Source organism: Antedon bifida, chromosome 9, assembly GCF_963402885.1.
Source record: "Antedon bifida chromosome 9, ecAntBifi1.1, whole genome shotgun sequence".
NCBI lineage: Eukaryota > Metazoa > Echinodermata > Crinoidea > Comatulida > Antedonidae > Antedon > Antedon bifida.
In genome coordinates, this window is record NC_136234.1 from 11058346 (window position 1) to 11074300 (window position 15955).

The 15955-nt window shown below is 32.0% G+C and overlaps 4 protein-coding genes across 4 annotated transcripts in view; 3 read left to right on the forward strand and 1 right to left on the reverse strand.

The window, feature by feature from the left end:
- Positions 1–15955, reverse strand: part of LOC144852719 (uncharacterized) — a 100648-nt gene that overhangs the window by 46506 nt on the left and 38187 nt on the right. The window lies entirely within an intron of this gene.
- Positions 1–15955, forward strand: part of LOC144852728 (ficolin-2-like) — a 53745-nt gene that overhangs the window by 23109 nt on the left and 14681 nt on the right. The window lies entirely within an intron of this gene.
- Positions 333–4175, forward strand: LOC144852276 (ficolin-2-like). The gene is made up of 4 exons (XM_078710052.1): positions 333–468; positions 2068–2234; positions 2467–2797; positions 3856–4175. The coding sequence occupies exons 1-4, from the start codon at positions 333–335 to the stop codon at positions 4101–4103; spliced, it is 882 nt and encodes a 293-aa protein (XP_078566178.1). The 3' UTR covers positions 4104–4175.
- LOC144852735 (ficolin-2-like) lies at positions 13328–15448 on the forward strand. The gene is made up of 3 exons (XM_078710698.1): positions 13328–13473; positions 13687–13948; positions 15167–15448. The coding sequence occupies exons 1-3, from the start codon at positions 13399–13401 to the stop codon at positions 15412–15414; spliced, it is 585 nt and encodes a 194-aa protein (XP_078566824.1). The 5' UTR covers positions 13328–13398; the 3' UTR covers positions 15415–15448.

Below are 15955 nucleotides of genomic sequence, written 5' to 3' on the forward strand. Positions count from 1 at the left end.
TGCATGTTTAAGTACGAAATTCATTCTGCCATTTTGTATATATCAACTTAAGACTTATGGGATAGGCATACATACTGATATACTGAATGATATATTCCATTAGATATTATTTGTTTAATTTATTAGTTATTTCCATGTTTCATGGATTATATTGTTTGTATAATAGATTTGTATTACACAAAGTGCTTACAAACGCTAATTTAGAATCAACCATTTATGTAGCCCACTTGACTGCTACCTTCCATTAATTGATTACGGTTTTCTGATACTAAGACACGACTCCCGGCTTATATATCAGACAGGTAGTTTGGTGACTGTGACGGTAAAACAGAATGCTAGGAAGATGTTTCCTACTGTCACTGCTGGTGACTCTGGCACTTAGCTATGTTGTAGAGAATGAAGAACTGGATGGTGTTTCTCAATTAATTGTTATAAAAAATGGATGTGGCGATGAGACAAAAGGAAAGGGTATGGCATTCTTTATAATATATATATATCCTAGAGTTGTTGAGGGATATAGTTGTTGAGGGATATTAAAGTCATATACTGTAAAGCAAGTCATAAAGGTTAATGTTAAGTCCATGTTTGAACTTATTACAAGTTCAGTCCTAAATGGTTAATTCTAACTTATTACAAGATAAATCATAAAATGTTTGTGTTCAAACTTATAAAAGATAGTCATAGGTTTGTTCAAATGCATTACATGATAGTTCTAAAAATGTTAATGTTTGAACTTAATATTACACATTAAGTAATGAAACATGTGTCCAAATATACAAATATATTAGCAAATAAAACGATTACATAATATTGTCGAACACGAACCTTTATGTTTTTGTAAGTGCTATATTAAGTTGATCTGTGTGTTTAAAATATAACAATATAATTACTGATCTGTATTTTTAACCAGGTGGTAGTTTATGCAAATTAGAACTTACTATGCTATATGCTTGTGCAGTGATTAGTTCACTTGTGATATGTAGCTTGTTGGGTAAAACACAAGAACAACTTAGCCTAAAGTTAGACTGAGGTTAAGAGACTTACTAAAGTTAGAGTGAGGCCTAGTTTATAAATGCCTTCACTTTAGAAGCCTAAAGTTAGACTGAAATGCTAAACTATCTTTATAGAATGACGTATTATATAGTTTTAGAGGCTATACTTTAGCACAGCCTAAAGTTTTAATGAGGTCTGGAGTTTTAGTTTAGTCGTAGGCCTACCTAGTAAGACACTGGCATATTTATTTATTTTATTTATTTATTCAAGATCCAACATATCAAGAAAAACACCAATACAGGATCGCCATAAAATATACATTTGATTTACATAAAAAAGGAAAACAAACAGATTTATATATTATTAAAAATGACATTAAAGACAGATACAACTAAAAATATCGATGTAAGGAAACATTTGAACTAAATTATTATATGAATGGGAAACCCGACGAAAAATACTGTTTTTACATATATTAACACGAGAAAACTGTACTTTTAACAAATTATATACAAAGTTTACGCACAGGGACACGAATATGAAGTTGAGAGACAAATTTACAATCAAACTTTGAATTTAGGCATTTAAAAAGAAATATCATGTTGGTTTGTGTGCGTCTAGTACTTTGCAAGAATTTACTGGTGTTAAGCCAACCAGCTGCTGGGCCAAGGAATTTTATGAATTTAGTATGAATCCGATTCTTGTGGCATGTATTTGGGATATTGAGTTGTAGATAACAGAAGGACGGAGTAATTAATGAGGTATAAAGGTCAAATTTAGCAGGAGGTGAAAGATATTTGCAATGTCGCCACATCAGCCCGAGCAGCCGGTTCGCTTTTTTAACCATAGAATCCACATGAGTAGAAAAAGTTAATTTTTCATCCATGTGAATGCCAAGATCGCGGTGCACTTCAACCCTTTCCAGAGAATCACTATTAATTTTGTAATCATAGGTGACAAGATTTTCTTTCTTTTTTAAGGAACATGTTAAAACTTAACATATCTTTGTTAGCACTTTATTTATATACTCCTTTACTTTGTCAACCAACCAGTTATTTTTTAACTATTATGTAGACTATTATTTATTTGTAAATCTTTTCAAAGGTTATCCACAGGATTGCACCACCATACTTGAGCGCAACAGCAAAGCCAAAAGTGGTGCTTACATGATCAATATTCATGATGGAGGTGAACCATTCCGTGTTTACTGCGATATGGACACTGAAGGAGGTGGATGGACAGTAAGGCTAAACCAGTATAGTACACTAATAGACTGGGGCTATATTTAGGTTTAATTTACTGTAAGAGTATCAAGTATATTGAAATAAACATTTCAGTGACACCTAGGCCTACAGTGCAATTGATACGAATACTATTAAACATAATTTCAATCTTCCAAATTCCTGCCATTAACATATCAGCATTTTATTATATTTTAACAGTTTCTTTTGTTTTAAACCTTTGTTTGTAAAGGTCTTTCAAAGACGAGAAGATGGATCCATGAATTTCTATAGAAATTGGGCAACATACAAGGCAGGGTTTGGGAATGTTAATAGTGAGCATTGGCTTGGTAATGATAACATTCATCGCCTTACGTCTGATGGTCACTTTGAATTAAGAGTGGACATGTCCACCTTTGAAGGAGAATTGGCCTACGCACACTACGGCAACTTCAGAATAGGTGATGAGGGAAGTAACTACAAACTGATATGTGGTAACTACAGTGGTAATGCAGGTAAGGACTTGCTTTCACACGTTTGGCTCATCTACAGTACATTCTGGTTCAACACTTTAAATACTGTATGTACAGTGGAATATAGTATTAATAATCAAATATTAAATAGCACCAATTTCAAAACAATGATCAAAGACGCATACTCTGAAATTTTCTAAATAAATGAGTTTTTAAATTAATTTTAAATAAGTAAAAAGTGGGTGAAAGTTTAAATGTATAGACTAAAAAAAATTAGTAAAATAATGAAAATTATAAGAGTTTGGTTAAAGAAACCAGAACTAATGCACTGTGTACTCTAGTGTGAAATATACAAATTACTATGAAATAAAGAATAAAAGAATAAATGTGGGACACACCCACTGAAAAAAAAGACATCTAATAATAAATAATTTATTTTTTTCATAAAAACAGTTGCATGTCACAAATATGATATCTCATGGCCTCACGGCCAAATTGCGCATGATTTTTAAAGTGATAATAAACATCAAAAACACAGGAGAGGGAAACATGGTCAGTCAAACACTCTAAAATTGTTAACATGAGAACAATTTCAGACATCAGGGATTGCAAAATTCAATTTTATATGCCTATTAAGTCACAGAAACAAATGGGACAAAATTATACATAATATATTAATCACTTATCGAAATATTACATCCTCTATTACTGCACTGAGAGAATCAAAGCTGGAAGATATATTGGAATATTCCTTTATCATTCAATACATTTGAATAAACATTGTACAACTTTTGTTTATTGGTCAACATTAAATGTTGTAGTCAATTAATTTCAGCAATTAAAAATGTATAAATGAATAATTATTATATAAATATATAATTATTATATTGAGATTATGTGGGGTCGTATTCTTATTGAACCATAAACAGTGCATACTTTTGGAAAACATCCCTACTTGGGGCAACTCATGGTTCAACATAAATTTGTAATTGTTAATAACTAATTACTGTACAGTATCTATAAATCAACTTAACTATAGTAAGCCGAATTTCAATAGGTAGTAAATTAGGACGTACTATATACCAAAGTGCACATTATGTCCAATTTACTGAAATTAGGCTAGATTGTACTCAAGTGATATTTAAATATAATTATTATCTTTATTTTAGGTGATTCACTGACAGGACATAACAATCTCCAGTTTTCGACGTTTGACCAAGATCATGACACATCAGCCTCATCATGTTCTGTGTCATTAAAAGCAGCTTGGTGGTATGGTGGCTGTCATAGTTCAAATCTGAATGGATTGTACCTGGGTGGTACAACTGATCAGTATGCAAAAGGTGTGGTGTGGGGAAATTGGAAAGGGCACTACTATTCCTTGAAAACGACTGAGATGAAAATACGTAGAATTTAATGGTAGCATGATATAGTGAAGTTGATAACTTGAGTTAAACTCAGAGTATAATAATTAATTGAAAATTAATAAACTTCAGACACTTTCCCTATGTTTTTAAAAATGTATGTAAAATTAAATACTATTAATGTGAAAAATAAGTTGATTCTAATAATTTAATCAGGCCGCTATAAATACTAGCATGCATCATGCACAGATTGATATTTTCGTTTTGTTTCTGTGATGCAATATATCGTGAAGGGAAAATATAGAAGAACAGTATTTCCCCGATTTTTAACAGATCCTGTAAAAAAAAGCACAATTCAGCTACAAGAAAACACCAGGCTAGGTCTACAGCTAGCACACAATGTTCATACGTTACTGACATAAGCCCTGTCTACTAGGTCATTCAACACAAGCTATTAGGTAATACTAGCAGGAACCTGTGCTCCGCACGGTCTTTATCTGCCTTACTATGTGGTTATAAACTTCACATGGGAGGAGTAAGTATAATAAATAATAATATATGATAAAAGTACTCTGACAATTTGTTAAAATAAAAAAAAATTGTATCAAGAATAAAATTTGCAAACATTGATTTTTTTTTTTACACTATTCCTTGACTTTGAAATATCTGTAAGCTAAAAATTGAGAGCAATACTGGATATGGAACTTTAGACTTTACTTTGACTGTTCAGACTTTATAAAAATAGAAGACGCTAAAGAAATATTGTGCTGTGTGAATATTATACTATGGTGCGCATCAGAAATTGACAATGTGCATGTACATAAGAGGGACATGCAGTTTAAAATATTTCAATGATAAAATAAAAAAAAAATGGTAATTTATAGTGAGATGTATTAAATGATACAGCTGCTTACGGACTTAAAATAAACACAAAAAACAACAATATGCTTTATTTAAACGCGAAAACTTGGCTCAACTAGCAGTTGTTTTTCTGCAAGGCCGTGTATAAAAACAAAAAGTTCATCAGATAAACATTGATAGGTGCTTGTGAAAAAATTACACCTTCATTCTGTGACGCTTCTCTTCAGGCATATGGTATTTAGACGGCGATAATAAAATCGTTGGGTTTGTAGCCTCAAAGACTAAATTCTAGTGCTATATTTGGACTTAGGTTAGCGAAAGCTGTGGCAATGGATATTAAATGTTCACCAGACTGTGATCAGACTGAACGATACTTTAATGTCCGTTCACTTGTTTAACTACACGTGCCCCACATTTGGACATTTCTCAAGTTTTATAGATTTTGTAGTAGAAGGGTTGTAGTAGAAGGGGTCAGGGGTTGTACTGTCAGACAATGGTACAAATTTTGTTGGGGTAAAAGGGAATTAAGTAAAGTAATGGAAATGTTGGATTTTAGTAAAATTAAAAACCATATGACTCATGAAGGAATTGGATGGAGTTTTAATCCACCTTTAAATCCACATTGCACATGTCTAAAGAAAGTCTAATTAAATCATCCAGTTAATTAGTTAAAGTTAATGATATTGTTATTGTAAAAGATAGATATAATGTGAGAGGACAATTGCCCAGCGGTGGGAGGCTGCAGGGGCTCTAGCCCCCTCGTTGGGGAGCCAAAGGCAAAAAGAGCCACCTTTTTAGGCCTCTAGGCTAGCTAGCTAGTTTTCTAACTTGTCTTAGCTCAGCCCCACTATCGAGCTGGTCATAGATACCCCACGTCGGAAAGATCTTGGCGCCACCACTGCAATTGCCATGTAGAATACTTGTTATCCTGGATTAGATAACCATGTTAGAGTTGTTAAGTGGTGAATTCCTAAGAAATATTACGAAGATTTGTCATTTAGAAATGCTGCCGAGTTAGATTAAGCTGTTTGAATTGTAGTTATATGTGTTAAATGGAAAAATAATATATGTGATATAAAGTGAATATTAATTGAAAGAATAAAATGTTAAAATAAATAAAAGAAACAAGAATTAATTAATCAATGAATTGTACATAGATAAAATTAATTAAAAGAAACAAGATTTATTCAATGAATTGTACATACATAAAAATAAAATATAAACAAATAAAAAAAAATTAATTAAAAAATGAAAAATCGAAATATTTATTTAAGTTCATTAAAGAAATATATAAATGAGAAGAAATTGAAACAAAATAAACAATGTATGGTAATAGACAAGGAGGGGGACAATGTTCAGAAGAATAGTTGTATTGTAATTGTTGCATGAATTCTTTCTTAGATGGTTGAACACCTTTCTGTAAATTAGTTACGAACGTGTATGCACGGCGTAGCGTGTGTTCAGTTCAGTTCTTTTTGTTGTTGCAGGCGAAAATGTATTCGATTATTGCAACAGTTTAACACACTTTGTTCGCTCTTCAATTGTGAAGATTAAATTTCGGAGTAAACCTGTCACTATCCGACAGGGTTTACTAAATATATTGCATAAAACAAACAATAGGTGTAATTATTTAATTAATATTTTATATCTTGCCCTTGTATAATATTAAATTCTCAAAAAAAAAGTTTCAAGGTATGGAAGACGGTATGGTAACAAATTTGTGTTTGAACATATTGTTCCAATTTCCCTTAGGATAACAATATTTGTAATATTTTTATTTGTTTATGGATTATGAAATTTTCAATTTATGACTTACCTTGTAATACTATGTTTGAACACGAACCTTTTATGACTTTATCTTGTAATACACTAGTACAATACCTTACATGACTTATCTTGTAATATGTTCGTACACTACCTTTTTATGATTACTATTAAGTTCAAACACGAACCTTTCATGACTTAACTTATAAGTTCAAACACAAACATTTTATAACTTGCCATGAAATAAGTTCAAACACGAACCTTTCATAACTTAACTTATAAGTTCAAACATGAACATTCTATAAATTATCTAGAAATAACTTTGCACAAAATTTATGTTAAATATTGTACTACATTGCACTATTTTAGAGTATGACCCTTTCACAAATTATCTTGCATTACATTAAAAAACAAACTGTTATGTAATAGGTGCTGAAAAATGACTTGTAATGTTCAAGTATGACAGGAATAATATTATTTTGTAATCTTTATGTTTGTTTGTGATTTTGTTATGCATTTAAAAAACATACTACAGATTGACAAAATCTACAAAAACCTACTCAAATCAGATCAACAAAACATTTCAAAGGTGCCTCAACAGTCAAAAATATCTATGCATTTTGTATTATTTGTATAAAAATCTGGATCTGCTGCTCCAGACTAATAGGGGTAGGATATTTTAAAAATACAAACTAAAAATAGACACTACTCACACAGAGGCAGAATCGCATATGTAACTATAAATGCACTTTATGCACTAAATGAATTAAATTACCATCAAAGGTGACAGTTTATGTTATTTTGTATTATTACAATGTTTATTCACTTTTCAATTTTTTTAAGGACTCGATAAAACAAAATTCCTACGTTGTCATTTTAAAATGCCAGAAAACAAGTTTTTATATATAGCAAATAAACCTGTTTAATGTTAAAACAACTTTTTAAAGATTATCCACGAGACTGCACCAACATACTTGAACGCAACAGTAAAGCCAAAAGTGGTGCTTACATGATCAATATTCGTGATGGAGGTGATCCATTCCAAGTTTACTGCGATATGGACACTGATGGAGGTGGATGGACGGTAGGCTTAATCAATAAGACACATAATATTCATGGATGCATATACATAAAACTGGAGCAATTAGTTGGGTGGAGAAAAGAAATGTAGTAAAAGTAGATCAGAAAATGAAAAATAAGCAACACATTTTCTGTACCTCGAAACATTGCAGTATAGGAATAGTACATTTTCAATATCCTTGGAATAAATGTATTTTGTTAGCTTTCTATTACAATTGTTATTATATTTTATGAAGGTTTTTCAGAGACAAGAAGATGGATCTATGGATTTCTATAAAAATTGGGCAGCATACAAGACAGGGTTTGGGAATGTTAATGGTGAGCATTGGCTTGGTAATGATAACATTTATCGTTTTACGTCGGATGGTCACTTTGAATTGAACATGTCAACATTTGAAGGAGGATCAGCATACACTCACTATGACAACTTTCGAATAGGTGATGAGAGAAGTAACTACAAACTGACATTTAGCACTTACAGTGGCAATGCAGGTAGGGTTTTTAGCTAATTATTGTCTAATGTTAATGTTCCCACCTAACTCTCATACTTCTTTAATCTACACTATTCAATTATCTAATGATCTTTTATCCTACCGTGCTTTTGCCATTGCCAAGAGCTTGGCTATATCTGTCATTTCGAAACTAGGGATTGAGTTTACTTAAAAAGCCACAATTTATATATAATTTTTATATATAAAAAACTTTTGTAAAGTAATGGTTTTTGCTTCACTTTGATATTTATTTGTTGTAATTCAATGTAAACTAATATTTATTTTATTGATATTTGTATACCCATTTGTACTGTCAACACAGCCTTGTATAGTAACACCAAATAATAGTGAAACAAACTATTGTGTTTAAAGAAAGTTATAATAATAATTATAAAAATAAAAACAAAAATAATAATACCACCAACTTACTATTTATTACTATTTAACATCTATATTCAGTTTACTAACAAATTGACTTGATTTCTTTAATATTTCATATAACGGCACTTTATCTTCCACAAGATTTATATACTATATATAACATGTTTTTATTTTTCATAAGGTAGAGTTACTTTAATTTTATTATTGAGGATATTACGTTATATGCTGATGAGTGCCATGTACTCTTAAAATGCATGTTTAAGTACGAAATTCATTCTGCCATTTTGTATATATCAACTTAAGACTTATGGGATAGGCATACATACTGATATACTGAATGATATATTCCATTAGATATTATTTGTTTAATTTATTAGTTATTTCCATGTTTCATGGATTATATTGTTTGTATAATAGATTTGTATTACACAAAGTGCTTACAAACGCTAATTTAGAATCAACCATTTATGTAGCCCACTTGACTGCTAGGAAACTCCCAGCTGAAAATGAAAAAATAAATAGAGCTGACTGGTGCTACCTTCCATTAATTGATTACGGTTTTCTGATACTAAGGGCCTGTTTCTGCTGCATACAAAATAACCGGTTAAAATCGGTGTGAATAAATTAACTCCATTTTCTTGGCAGCAGAAACAGGACAAATTTGTGGTAACCGGTTAAAAGGCAGCGCAAAATAACCGGTTAAAAACACCCATTTAAATCGGTGTTAGAACGCCGTTTAACCGGTTATCGCTGAGCAATTCTTAGCTGCAACACGAAATAACGGTTATTTGATTGACAGTTGTGACCCCGGGTCAGATACCGTCGCGAACCATGTGTGTTTTCCATGTGGTTTTGACAGTCGAACGAAGAAGTGAACATGCATGTGGATGAATGAAATCACAAGATATGTTATTCAGTTGTGGGGGGGGGGGGGGGGGGAGAGAGAAAGTACGGGGAAGGATGGCAGGCAATAGAAAAGATTCACAGATATATAAGAGCATTTTTGCGAAAGTAAAAGAGGAATTCGGGGTGGAGTTCCGAACTACCCAAGCTAAACAATTTGAGGCGTTATTATAGACGCTCGCGAAGGGTATGGTCCTATAAACACCAAAACGGAAACAAAAGGGACTCAGAATGTTGAAAATACCTACCAAACGAGAATAGATAATGGTTAATTAATTATGAAAACCCAAATTTTATAGCAAAAATCGTCCGAATTTATATTAAAAACGATGAATTTAGCAACAAAAACTGAAACCAAACGAGCGTATTTATGGCACGCCCTTAGTGCCTTTAATAGGAGAACAATGAACAATCTTACTTTGATCGTTTTACATAATATCATTTTTTAGAAAAACATCACATCGACCGAAAACAAAGGTTATCAGAGCCTTTGATAATGTATTAAATATGATTTTATTAAGCATAGAAATGTGTTATTATTTATGTTAGTACATAAATTTACGAAATAATGTTCAATACTCATTATTCTATTAAAGGCACACTATGTGCGTGCGATATTCTATGACTTGGATACTCTCGTTTGATTTAAGTTTTTGTGGCTAAACTCATCGTTTTTAACATAAATTCGGACGATTTTTTCTATATAAGTTGGGTTTTCATAATTAATTAACAATTATCTACTCTCGTTTGGTAGGTATTGCAACATTCTGAGTCTCGTTTTTGTTTCCGTTTGGTGTTTAGTAGGACCGCGCTCGCGAAAGACAACAGTCGTTCACGTGGGAATTTTGAGGAATTAGGCTAGATAATAATTATCCTAGGCGATCGGGCGCTGCACGACCCTCCCCATGTTATTGAAGGCGCCATGAGAATTAATTTTATTAGCGATGTTAAGTAGGCAAAAAAACAATTGGAGACAACATTTTATAATGTTAACATGTTTGAGATGTTCGGCGATATCACACACGTGTGTACTGACGTCGATTAAACAAACAGCCAACTTACATTACTACTTCCGTCTGAGTGTATTGCGTTTTGGGTAATGATGACGTTTTGCTCGACGACCACCCATAGATTTAACCGGTTATTTCGAAGCACAAATTGAGCAGAAACGCGGTCTTGTTATTGTTATCTATTTTTAATCTATTTTAAAATAACCGGTTAAATTGCGTTATGCAGCAGAAACAGACCCTAAGACACGACTCCCGGCTTATATATCAGACAGGTAGTTTGGTGACTGTGACGGTAAAACAGAATGCTAGGAAGATGTTTCCTACTGTCACTGCTGGTGACTCTGGCACTTAGCTATGTTGTAGAGAATGAAGAACTGGATGGTGTTTCTCAATTAATTGTTATAAAAAATGAATGTGGCGATGAGACAAAAGGAAAGGGTATGGCATTCTTTATAATATATATATATCCTAGAGTTGTTGAGGGATATAGACTTATAGTTATATTTAGTTCATATTTGTGTCGTCATCTCTCATTTTGTATATAATTTACATGTTCCACAATAGTTTTTAATCAACACTATTTCAAAGAGAAAAATATTAAAGTCATATACTTTAAAGAAAGTCATAAAGGTTAATGTTAAGTCCATGTTTGAACTTATTACAAGTTCAGTCCTAAATGGTTAATTCTAACTTATTACAAGATAAATCATAAAATGTTTGTTTTCAAACTTATAAAAGATAGTCATAGGTTTGTTCAAATGCATTACATGATAGTTCTAAAAATGTTAATGTTTGAACTTAATATTACACATTAAGTAATGAAACATGTGTCCAAATATACAAATATATTAGCAAATAAAACGATTACATAATATTGTCGAACACGAACCTTTATGTTTTTGTAAGTGCTATTCCAAATATTAAGTTGATCTGTGTGTTTAAAATATAACAATATAATTACTGATCTGTATCTTTAACCAGGTGGTAGTTTATGCAAATTAGAACTTACTATGCTGTATGCTTGTGCAGTGATTAGTTCACTTGTGATATGTAGCTTGTTGGGTAAAACACAAGAACAACTTAGCCTAAAGTTAGACTGAGGTTAAGAGACTTACTAAAGTTAGAGTGAGGCCTAGTTTATAATGCCTTCACTTTAGAAGCCTAAAGTTAGACTGAAATGCTAAACTATCTTTATAGAATGACGTATTATATAGTTTTAGAGGCTATACTTTAGCACAGCCTAAAGTTTTAATGAGGTCTGGAGTTTTAGTTTAGTCGTAGGCCTACCTAGTAAGACACTGGCATATTTATTTATTTTATTTATTTATTTATTCAAGATCCAACATATCAAGAAAAACACCAATACAGGATCGCCATAAAATATACATTTGATTTACATAAATAAGGAAAACAAACAGATTTATATATTATTAAAAATGACATTAAAGACAGATACAACTAAAAATATCGATGTAAGGAAACATTTGAACTAAATTATTATATGAATGGGCAACCCGACGAAAAATACTGTTTTTACATATATTAAAGCCCCCTTCCCTACATTTTTTAGATCTAATTTAAGATCACAAACTATATTTAATGTAAAAATAATACTATATGGTCCTATTGCGTTAACTTTTTTCGTCTTTAAACGGTTAAAAATGTGAAAAATAAGTCGATTCTAATAATTATAGCGGCCCGCTATAAATCCCAAAATGCATTGCGCGCGGATTGATATTTTTGTTTTTCACCTGTAATTTGCCCACTTTTCGATCGATCGTGCCGGCCAAAACAAATGGAAGACTCCTAACTTTTCAGCGAAAATACCGGGTTTTCCCCAATTTGTATCAACGGAGGCAAAAATAGAAAGACAATTAATGCAGCAACTATACAACGTCAGGCTAGGTATATAGCTAGCGTATGATGTTCGTACGTTACCGATGTTTACCAGAGGCCTACAAAACTAAGCCTAGCTAGGCTAGGCCTAAGACCGTCCACAAGAGGTCGATCGCCGCGAGCTACTTAGGTAGTGCATTGTTTCTCACTTTTTATCATAATTTACCATAAAACGTACATTTAAGACAAGGAATGACATGGTTTAATGTTTTTAAAGTGATATATATGTATTATTTTCCAAAAAACGTCCAAAATTGCAGGGAAGGGGTCTGTAACACGAGAAAACTGTACTTTTAACAAATTATATACAAAGTTTACGCACAGGGACACGAATATGAAGTTGAGAGACAAATTTACAATCAAACTTTGAATTTAGGCATTTAAAAAGAAAGATCATGTTGGTTTGTGTGCATCTAGTACTTTGCAAGAATTTACTGGTGTTAAGCCAAACAGCTGCTGGGCCAAGGAATTTTATGAATTTAGTATGAATCCGATTCTTGTGGCATGTATTTGGGATATTGAGTTGTAGATAACAGAAGGACGGAGTAATTAATGAGGTATAAAGGTCAAATTTAGCAGGAGGTGAAAGATATTTGCAATGTCGCCACATCAGCCCGAGCAGCCGGTTCGCTTTTTTAACCATAGAATCCACATGAGTAGAAAAAGTTAATTTTTCATCCATGTGAATGCCAAGATCGCGGTGCACTTCAACCCTTTCCAGAGAATCACTATTAATTTTGTAATCATAGGCGACAAGATTTTCTTTCTTTTTTAAGGAACATGTTAAAACTTAACATATCTTTGTTAGCACTTTATTTATATACTCCTTTACTTTGTCAATCAACCAATTATTTTTTAACTATTGTGTAGACTATTATTTATTTGTAAATCTTTTCAAAGGTTATCCACAGGATTGCACCACCATACTTGAGCGCAACAGCAAAGCCAAAAGTGGTGCTTACATGATCAATATTCATGATGGAGGTGAACCATTCCGTGTTTACTGCGATATGGACACTGAAGGAGGTGGATGGACAGTAAGGCTAATAGACTGGGGCTATATTTAGGTTTAATTTACTGTAAGAGTATCAAGTATATTGAAATAAACATTTCAGTGACACCTAGCCTACAGTGCAATTGATACGAATACTATTAAACATAATTTCAATCTTCCAAATTCCTGCTATTAACATATCAGCATTTTATTATATTTTAACAGTTTCTTTTGTTTTAAACCTTTGTTTGTAAAGGTCTTTCAAAGACGAGAAGATGGATCCATGAATTTCTATAGAAATTGGGCAACATACAAGGCAGGGTTTGGGAATGTTAATAGTGAGCATTGGCTTGGTAATGATAACATTCATCGCCTTACGTCTGATGGCCACTTTGAATTAAGAGTGGACATGTCCACCTTTGAAGGAGAATCGGCCTACGCACACTACGGCAACTTCAGAATAGGTGATGAGGGAAGTAACTACAAACTGATATGTGGTAACTACAGTGGTAATGCAGGTAAGGACTTGCTTTCACACGTTTGGCTCATCTACAGTACATTCTGGTTCAACACTTTAAATACTGTATGTACAGTGGAATATAGTATTAATAATCAAATATTAAATAGCTCCAATTTCAAAACGATGAATCAAAGACGAAAATTCTGTAATTTTCTAAATAAAGAGTTTTTAAATTAATTTTAAATGAGTCAAAAATGGGTGAAAGTTTAAATGTATAGAGTAAAATAAATTAGTAAAATAATGAAAATTATAAGGGTTTGGTTAAAGAAACCAGAACTAATGCACTGTGTACTCTAGTGTGAAATATACAATTTACTATGAAATAAAGAATTAAAGAATATATGTGGGACACACCCACTGAAAAACAAGACATTATAATAATTATTTAAATTTTTCTTTATTTCATAAAAACAGTTGCGTGTCACAAATATGATATGCCAAATTGAAGTGTGCATGAATTGTGCATTTAAAGTGATAATAAAAACATCAAAAACACAGAGAAAAAAAACACTCAGGAGAGGGAAACACTGAGAAAGAAAGGAAATTAAGAATTACAGAGCTCAATATAAAAATCATTGGACTACAAGCAAAAAATCTAAAATTGTTAACATGGGAACAATTTCAGACATCGATTTTAGGGGGACTAATAAAGGGATTTGCAAAATTCAATTTTTATATGCCTATTAAGTCACAGAAACAAATGGGACAAAAAAACAAATCTACATAATATTAATCACTTATCAAAACATTGAACCCTCTATTACTGCACTGAGAGAATCAAAGCTGGAAGATATATTGGAATATTCCTTTATCAATCAATACATTTGAATTTTACAACTTTTGTTTATTGGTCAACATTACAGGTTGTAGTCAATTTGTGTACCGAATTTCAGCAATTAAAAACATATAAATGAATAATTTATAAATAAATAATTATTATATATTGAGATTATGTGGGGTATGTTTCAGAATGGTACCATAAACAGTACATACTTTTGGAAAACATCCTTACTTGGGGCAACTGTTTAACATAAATTTGTAATTGGTACTACTTACTAATTACTGTATCTAACTCAACTTAACTATAGTAAGCAGGATTTAATGTAGTAAATTAGGAAGTACTATATACCAAAGTGCACATTATGTCCAATTTACTGAAATTGGCTAGATTGTACTCAAATGATATTCAAATATTATATTATTATCTTTATTTTAGGTGATTCACTGGCATATCATAACAATCACCAGTTTTCAACCTTTGACCAAGATCATGATACATCAGCCTCATCATGTTCTGTGTCAAACAAGGGAGCTTGGTGGTATGGTGCCTGTCACAGTTCAAATCTGAATGGATTGTACTTGGGTGGTACAACTGATCAGTATGCAACAGGTGTGGTGTGGAAAAATTGGAAAGATTACTACTATTCTTTGAAAACAAGCGAGATGAAAATACGTAGAATTTAATGGCAGCATGATATAGTGAAGTTGATAACTTGAGTTAAACCAGGGAGAGTTAAATTCTCTTCCCTGGTTAAACTCAGAGTATAATAATTAATTTTGAAAATTAATAAAATTCAAAATTTAATTTAAAATGTATGTAAAATTAAATACTCTTAATGTGAAAAATAAGTTGATTCTAAAAAATCAAGCAGGCCGCTATAAATACTAGCATGCATCATGCACAAATTGATATTTTCGTTTTGCTTCTGTGATGCAATATATCGTGAAGGGAAAAAATAGAATAACAGTATTTCCCCGATTTTTAACAGATCCTGTAAAAAAAAAGCACAATTCAGGTACAAGAAAACGCAAGGCTTATAGGTCTACAGGTAGCATAAAATATTCATACATTACTGCTGTTTACCAGCTTGCCCTGTCTACTAGGTCATTCAACACAAGCTATTAGGTAATACTAGCAGGAACCTGTGTCTTTATCTGCCTTACTATGTGGTTATAAACTTCACATGGGAGGAGTAAGTATAATAATAGCGCACCCTGATAAAAG

What these genes read in the sequence shown, in the direction of transcription:
- LOC144852735 (XM_078710698.1), top strand. Translation starts at nt 13,399, where the DNA reads ATGATCAATATTCATGATGGAGGTGAACCATTCCGTGTTTACTGCGAT. An exon ending in CTGAAGGAGGTGGATGGACA is followed by an intron (nt 13,474 to 13,686) that starts GTAAGGCTAATA and finishes TTGTTTGTAAAG; the next exon opens with GTCTTTCAAAGACGAGAAGA. An exon ending in TAACTACAGTGGTAATGCAG is followed by an intron (nt 13,949 to 15,166) that starts GTAAGGACTTGC and finishes TCTTTATTTTAG; the next exon opens with GTGATTCACTGGCATATCAT.
- LOC144852276 (XM_078710052.1), top strand. Translation starts at nt 333, where the DNA reads ATGCTAGGAAGATGTTTCCTACTGTCACTGCTGGTGACTCTGGCACTT. An exon ending in CGATGAGACAAAAGGAAAGG is followed by an intron (nt 469 to 2,067) that starts GTATGGCATTCT and finishes ACTATTATGTAG; the next exon opens with ACTATTATTTATTTGTAAAT. An exon ending in CTGAAGGAGGTGGATGGACA is followed by an intron (nt 2,235 to 2,466) that starts GTAAGGCTAAAC and finishes TTGTTTGTAAAG; the next exon opens with GTCTTTCAAAGACGAGAAGA.